At 43.3% G+C, this 8,529-nt stretch overlaps 1 protein-coding gene across 1 annotated transcript; it reads right to left on the reverse strand.

Moving 5' to 3' along the window:
- Positions 1-235: 235 nt before the first annotated feature.
- Positions 236-7,775, reverse strand: slc25a28 (solute carrier family 25 member 28). The gene is made up of 4 exons (XM_058651968.1): positions 7,244-7,775; positions 4,030-4,258; positions 2,601-2,657; positions 236-2,168 (listed from the first exon to the last, which is right to left on the reverse strand). The coding sequence occupies exons 1-4, from the start codon at positions 7,586-7,588 to the stop codon at positions 1,627-1,629; spliced, it is 1,173 nt and encodes a 390-aa protein (XP_058507951.1). The 5' UTR covers positions 7,589-7,775; the 3' UTR covers positions 236-1,626.
- Positions 7,776-8,529: the final 754 nt, after the last annotated feature.

Genomic DNA, 8,529 nt, shown 5'->3' on the forward strand with positions numbered 1-8,529 from the left:
GAAACTCGCACCTGCGTTCGAGACTAAACAACTGTACCTGCCTCAAACTAAAAATAAATACCTGAAAACAGTGGCAGTACAGCTGTGACTTCTAGGGCACTGTCTCCTTTTCATCCACCTCCTTCTTTGGTTTCTATTAACCCTGAAAAGACATTCAGAATCATCAGATTAACATCACATTAGAACTTAGCAATCTTCCGTTCTGAGACATTTAAAAGAAACCAACAAGGGCTCGGATCATTTATGAGCACAGAGAAATTCCCTGCTGCTCGGTCTTTATTCATCGAGTGCAATTCAGCGTCTGAAACAACCAGACATCTATCAATAAGAACGACAGCTTCCACTTGTGTGTACTCAGTATGCGGGTGCAGATACAGCTCTTGTAGTATTACTCTTCGAAACTAGTTTGGGCACAACGCAACCTCTGCAGTCAAGCAACATATTGAAAATCGGTAGCTCATAAGCTGAAAACAGGCTCAGTACAGAGAGTTAATGGACAGTAAAAGCCTTCTTTATGCTGGTACAATGGCATTTAAGCATTTGAAAGATTAAAGGCCTGACTTAAACACACATATGGGGAATAACAAGAGCAACATAATCAGAACAGAATCTGCGTAGATTCATTGGACACCGAGTGTGAGTGTGAATGGTTGTTTATCTCTCTCTGGGCATGAAATTCAGCAAATAAAAATAAATTACACACACAATTCAGATACCTTAGAGCTTTTACAAAATTTAGACATTTTCGTTTCTTAAGGAAGAATTTCACTTAAATTTAACACGTTGCAAAGGGGGAGAAAAATCTTAATAATATTAACGTCTGCCACTGTCGATATACAAACAAAACTGGAAACGAAACTTTTTTTTTTTTATCTATGAAGTTATCCGCTATTATTTAAAAGTATTTCAAATTACATGATTTAGGTTTCCGTGTTTGCAGGGGGTTTAACTGAATTTCTAATGTGAGGATGTAAATTAAATTTAACAAACATTATTCTTCCGATTCTAACTGGATGAAAAAAAAAAACCAACAAACTGTATTTAAATAAAGATGTAAATGTATAAAAGGACTCGATGCCCTAAAATAAACCGTCTCTTCTGGGATTTGGATGACAGGAGTCTCAAAAACCTAGAGAGGCTCTAGATCCGAGGGCCTCGTCTTCATATCTTTATTTGTAAACTTCAAATCAATGGATGTCAAAACAAAATCTGGTCCTTTGACAGCAAAGATTACGAAACTACTTGAACCAACAAAGAAACTCTACTGCCCTCTGCTGACTATCTTTCAAACTGGACACTTATGCGTTCTTCATGTAAAAGTAGAAGGTGTTAAGAGTTGCTTTGGAAAAGGTCTCCAGATGAACTAGTTCTGTAGAGCCGTGTAAATGCTTTCACTTAGGAGACAAACAGCACAATTTAAATCATATCTAGTCTTGAGGTGTAGCAGAATTAAGACTACTGAAGCTGTCAGATGAGGTTTCTTTCTTCATCTGCCGTGTCTGAAAGGGATGGGTCAACCGAGGTGAACTTCAGTCAGATTTCATGTGCATATTGATGTCTTGTTTTTCCTCAAAGAAAGGGCAGGAGAGGGGGGGGGGGATATTAGTAGAGATTAAATGTAGATATCTAAATCTCAGCCTCCATGTGCTGTGCCCTCCTCTTGTCATGCTGGTGCTTGGTGAGTCCATACTTGAAGAACTCGTACACCGACCAGCTGATGGCAGTGGACGGCATTTGGTAAATGATCCTCGCTTGCACTCCTTTGAAGAAGCCCCTCAGACCGCCCAACCTGTACACTGTCCGGAAGGCGTGGGCAAGGCCTGAGATACGTCTTTGGCTAGAAGACAGGGAGCTGAGGGCTAGAGACTCCTGGGTGTTGAGCAGGGTCTTGCAAACGTCTAGAGGTGTTGTCGCTGCGGCTGCGATGGCGCCCGCCAGAGCTCCTGACAACATGTGGGATGAGGGATTGTACTGTCTGTGGGGGTTGAGCAGCTCCTGCAGGTACTCATAAGTCATGAAGTGGAGCGCCTGGAAGGGCACGTTCATGGTGAGCTGGGTGGTGTAGCTGCGGTAGAATGCAGCAGCGCCTTCTTTATGCCATATGGCCCGTATACAGTCCAAGACGCCACGGTATGGCGAGTTATACATCTGCATGCGCTGCTTCACAACTAAGGAGCCATGCGTAGAGGCATCCGTGGAGGAGATGAGCGATTGTGATCATGGTCGGTGTGCAGGTGAAGAAAGAGAAGAAAAACATGAGTCAGCTATAACCAGCATTAATCTCGGAGCAGTTCAATACACACATACAAATGAAGTGTGAGATGTAGCTTGTACTCAGACAGCTGCAGGCCATTGAACAGCTGGTCATGCCGAGTCTGACCAGTGTCCTTCTACTGACATGTTCGGGCAGCTGGAGCAGAGGCAGCTCTTAAAATTAATATGTCACAATTCAGGGTTAAGGCCCATGTGTAAAGCTGGCCGGACGTGGCACCTGCACGTTTCTTTACTGAAGTGTGAGTACGGCAAGCTGTTTTTCCCTTTTTCTTTTTTTTTCTGTGGTTAAACACAAACGACACTGTACAATAAAACGCTCCTCTCACCTTCAGCAGGGTTCATGGCCGCGTCGTGAAGCACTGTTGCCACACACCCAGCTGCTCCTGAAATAAACACACCTTGAAAGTGACTACACAACGATAACATCGCAGAGAATGCACAAGGAAAATAAACGAGTCTGCATGCAAAGAATGGCAAAGAAAAGCCTGTTTTATTTAATCAGAGCCTTCAACTGCCTTACACCTAAAAGCTGCGGATGTTTATCATTAGAGCACATTCACCAGTCTGCACAGGTGTAAACTAGAGATCACTCCAGACCAGAATCAGGAGGCCAAACCTGAGCAAAGAGAGACACCTGGTGGACAAGGCAGTCCATTAGTCCCATGAGCTTTAACAATACCAGGGAGGGGGAGAGAGAGAGAGCGAGAGGATGTGAGATGTGAGAAAGAGGACTTACCCAGCCTCCGACTCAACTGGAAAACAATGAAGAGAGAGAGTAACGAGAGTAAGAAATAGGATTAAGATTCAGAGCAAATTTCCTTTGACCGAATCTTCAGCTGAACTTTACTGAAAAACTGATAAAGTTTTCTAAAATGCAGCAACACAAAGAGATGACCGTGGCACTTATTTACAGTGTACAGCTGTAGCTATTAAAAGGCTCCATTCAATTTAGCTGGGCTGCAGGGGGTTCTCATGTCTGGTCAGGCCATGTCTGCTCTGAAACAGGACTCGACTGATTCAGCAGCTTGATAAAAAATGCCACTGCCACTAATCATGTCTAACTTATTTTAAGTTGTTAGAGTGTGTGTGTGTGTGTGTGTGTGTGTGTGTGTGTGTGTATGTGTATAGCATGCATGTAGAAAGTATTCGGACTTATGCTAAAAACAAATTTGCCCCCGCATCAATCTACACAAAATGCAACACACACACACAGACGATTAAGAGTGTCCAATTAACCTAATCCCCAGTTTTGCGTGTTTTTGTACTGTGGGAGAAAGCTGGAGAGAACCCACATATATTTTAGTGTGAAGCTGCATAAGCACTGACCAATGGACGGCTTTCAAAAGCCCTGTGCGTCAACCAATGGTAAATTAACAGAATCGCTCACCTTGGAGTTGGAGCTAATAAAAGTGAAACTTTAACTAAAGTAACAACACAGAAAAGTCTGTAAAAGGTCTGTAGTTAAGATTTCTATGAAAGCGTATGTCAGGCTGATTGTAGAGTTCATTGACTACTGTGTCAGCTCAACAGAAAAGAATAAATTGGCCTTAAATTCTTCTGTTAACGCAAGTTAACTTAAGAAGCCTCGAGGAAGAGAGGTGAAAAGTCCAGTTGCCTATATCCACACACTTGAAAATACAATAACCTGAGATACAACGAACATTCACAGACAGTAAGACTTTACATTACAAAATGTGAAAAATGTGAATGAGGTCTAAAAAACCTCTTAATGCACTGTATGTATGTTTGAGATACCGTTAGCCAAATGACTGTTAGCCCCTGGGTGAATGACATCACTTAGAGTCTTTTTGAGTTTCTCATAGCTGGCGAAATAGAGGGCATGGGCAGGCCCCGCCCCAACTGCTGTCACACTGAGCCCTCTCATTGGCCGCCACGCTCCCTCTGTGGCTATAATTCGGCGAAGGGCATCCATAACGTTCCTGTAGCGTGCTGCTGGGTCGGGCTGAAGGCTCTGCATTCGTGTCTGGGAAAAAGAGGAAAAAAATGCAACAAAAGTCAGACAACATTCACTTGCCACGGTTATGTATTAAATGTTGTCTCTTTGATCTAAAAAAAAATGGGAAAAAATGCACGATTTAAGTCTCACAACATGCCTGCCAATTAAAAAACTAAACTTAACAATGAAACAGACCTGACTAGATTGTAAAGTGAAAGGGGAAATGAGGGCTTTGACATTGTGTGTGTGGTGAATGCGTGTTGTGTTACAAGCATAATTCAATGAGCGGAAGTTTGGAGTTACAAGATTCAAGGTCACAAAGGGACATAAGCCGACTTCCTGGAAACCTCTTTTCCCTCTGACCCTGAAACATACCTTTTTGTTCAAACAAACACATGCACATGCCATAGAGTACACCGTACACACATTATTCAAAGTAAAAGTGCAAGCAATCAGTGTTGCAGCCACCTGCCATATGGTGGCGAAGCAGTGTGATAAACTCTGAGGAACCTAGCGGCGTCATAATCACTGTATACCAAATTTCAGGCCGACAGAAATAACATACGCCCCACTGTATGTGTGCGTGCCTATCAAGTGTACTAGAAATAGGTACACATGTCACTCTCTTTACAGCTGGGAAGGAAGGGGATGAAGAGAGCTGGCCTACATACAGCAGGTACAAAGGCATTCTTCAAGTTACTTCATGCCTGCTGCAGAAACTCAGCGCAATAGATTGAGGAGAGGCTGTTGCGTCAGTAGTATCCTGCTCCACATTCATTAATGGGTGTCGGATACACTCGCATGCATAGGGGCCTTTCCAGATATAGTATCTGCTGTGTTTATCTAAAGCATGTGTTTGCATACTTGGAGAAAGAAGTGACCTTTGTGCATACTCAAAAAACAAACAAACATGCCACTTTTGAACATACAGTGAAGAGTACGCTCCAACAAAGCCACAAATACAACACACGTTTCTAAAATCCACTACTAATTATTGGGATTTGAGATACACTAGAGGTGGAATTAGAGTCTAGTCTACTCAAAACTAGAATTACACAATCTCTTAAGTGTGTAGTTTATAATGCAGAAGGTAGAGCCTTTACTTAGAAAAGGAAGGCACCTAAAAAAGAGGAGGTTGTTTACTGTAAGACAAAAAGAAAGACTACATCTGAAGCATACAAATATTTATCAATGGTTGTCGAGCAGTGGACTTTATTTTGCTGAGTCACAGTGCCCCATATCTCAGTTGTCTTGTTAGGCAAGACTCTAAGGGAGCATGAAACTGGTCCATAAACACTGGTCTTTGTGGATCACAGCTGCAACATAGGTGGTCTACAGGTGGAAGAGACATGTGTGAAGCATTGACACATGGGCAGCTTTTCACACTGACATGTACAGCTGACGATGCTTGCCGTCTCTATGGCCATCTGATCATTACACAACAGCTATAGGGTTGTTGACAGTAAATTAAAAAAAAATAAAAGGGATTTAGTATAATAACAAAGAAGCTGATGTGAAAGAAGCTGGTCCTGTGAAGTTGCATACACTCACATGAGATCAAAACGAGACTTGTAAACAATTGGATATGGTGTGTGGACAGAAGGCAAAGAAAGAAAGAAGCAACTAGATGCCGACAGATCCAAATCATATCAAAACTTAACTGTAATACACTTCTGTGCATTTTACACCAACCAGCCACACCAGTAACTGCCATTATTAGGTACACCTATTTACTAGGGGTGGGAATAACAGGGTGATTTCGCGATACATGGTCCACGATATCAATAATATCACGATACACAGATTCTGTGATATATCCTGAAGAAACAAAAACAACTGTGAACAGTTAAAAGTGCAGGATTTCTCCATTTATTCACATGGAGAGCAAAGCGCATAACGTCTTTGTATTGAACGTGGATGGGGCATCTCTTAACGTAGCCTTCTCTGCCATTATCTCGCTGTGAACTCCCTCTTCTTCGCCCAGGTAACTTCCACCCAAGATTCCCTCATTCATTTGCACAGCAGGGAGACATCAAGTAGTGATGCCCGGCGAGTGAAACTGGCAGGGACTGTTTACTTTAGCGCTTTAATTTGTTAATTAAAACATTGATATTTTCCCTGGTGTATCAATTATAATATTGCACGAGGAAGGATACAATTGATATTTTTACCCACCCCTAATGTGGAAACAATCAAGATGACCTGCTGAAGTAGACTGAGCATCAGAATGGGGACGAAAGGCAGTTAAGGTGACTTAGAAACATGACATGGTTGTTGGTGGCAACAGTAAAACAAATAGCCACAGAAGACCTTCTTTAAATGTAAAACACATCTAACCTTGAGGGAGATAGACCACAACAGGCGAAGGCCACGCCAAGGGCTACTTTGGCCACTTTATTACATGTGTTGTGTGCCTAATAAAGTGGCCAGTGAGTATATATTACCAATACTGAAGGTGTGTTGTATTTCCATTAAGAGAAAACATGGTGAGTGAATACTGATAGTTGCAGACATAGGATTAATGAATAAGAACCAGCTCCTGGAAGAGCCAAACTCTGCTCTGCTTTAACTTCTCCACTGTTGTAGCACTTGGTTCCTCTAATTAAACCAAATAACTTCACATGGTTGTTGTTTTCTGTTTCCTTACACGTGGCCACAAACATACCTCAGTTGCAGGTCTGACAACGGTTTAATTTGATAATGCTGAGTTATCATTTTGTTTACACAACACGACGAAACGAACTCCTTCCTGCGTTTACGCTGCTAACCATCGCTAAAGCTAGGCGCTATATAACGTTATGTTGTATATAGCATGCTAATAAGTTTAGCTAGCATGACGAACAGCCCTGGTCTGACCTTGTCTCTGCAGCGTGTTTTGCTAATACGCTAAGCTACAACAACACATGCAGATAATACTGATAATATCCACAACACAGCAGAGACTGAGCAGTGAAATCATGGGTCATACAGGGAAAGTTGCGGCTCAGCTGGTGAGTCACTGAGCTATGCTACCTTGACACAGTCGATGGGGAACATGAGGCAGTGCTCCATGATTCCAGCCACGGCTCCAGCCAGCATGTGGGTGCTAGTGGAAGCTCCCTGTGGCAGACCCTCATAGTCTGGTTCACAGTCCTCCGTCTCTGCACACTGTCCACTGCGGATTAAATCAACAGTCTGCACCTCTGCCTCGCTCGCGATCCGCGGCGACAGGCTCCCCACGATACTTTCGGAAACTCCCCAGAACCTGCCCCCCAGCCATCGAACTTCTGCGCCTGCAGAGGCACCAGCAACCCCGGCATCACTGCCTGCACCCTCCGCTGTCATCCGACGCCTCCTCACGAATCCATCTGCTTCCATGAGAAAAAAGTCTTAAATGTAGTCGTTAGGCACACGGGCTGATAATCCAGCGGGGAGTTTTAGCCGTTAACTTCTACATCCCCCCATGGAGTAGTTTCCGTTTCCCAGCGTGATGCCTCCAAACACCTGATCGTTCACACCCGCCTCTGAGCCAGTCAGCCAGGGCTCAGCAAAGCAGACCGAGGCTATAGCACCACTAGCCTTAGCACAGGCCGCAGAGAGAGCTGCACTCTGATTGGTTACCGTGGCCAAGTCCTACGAACGCTATTGATCTATTCATGTGTCAATCAAAGCGATCATGCGACACATACTGTAGGTATCTGTTGCTGAGATGGACAGAAAATCACAAACGAATGGTATATGTCAGTGCATCCACAGTGATTTGACTGTGGTGAATTTCCTTTTTTAATGAAAGAGGAAAATCATTGCAAATGCTGTCTAGCTAGCCAACCTTCAGTTGTAGACAGTGGCGTGCACAGAAGGGGTCCTGGTGCCCTAAAGCCTGCCCCTAGAGGATAATTGGAAGAGATTTGAAGAGATTATCTGGCCAAATTATCCTGTAGTGTGAGAGGTTTACAGACATGATATTCATCGGACGCATCAGAGTCTTCCCAATTTGAAATCGTAAATGAGAGAGTTGACCGGGAAATGGATGTTGCGTACTTTCGTTTAGAACCGTCACTTGTACAAGCCAAGTTGATTCTGTCTTCTCAGCCATAACTTCATCCTCAGTTTTGTTGCGTTTCTCAACACAAAAAACATCTCGCACACACAACAGCTACTAACTGACGACAGTCTGCCTCCATGTCTATATTCTGAAGTCACGTTAAATCACGCAAGTTTCTGTGAGATCCCAAATCCCATGGAATCTCTTCCCTGAAATGTGATGTGTGTGGTCCTATGTTTTGACTGGATCATCTAGTCTGTGCTTTCTCAGGATT

Source organism: Solea solea, chromosome 15 (assembly GCF_958295425.1).
Source record: "Solea solea chromosome 15, fSolSol10.1, whole genome shotgun sequence".
NCBI classification, from domain to species: Eukaryota; Metazoa; Chordata; class Actinopteri; order Pleuronectiformes; family Soleidae; genus Solea; species Solea solea.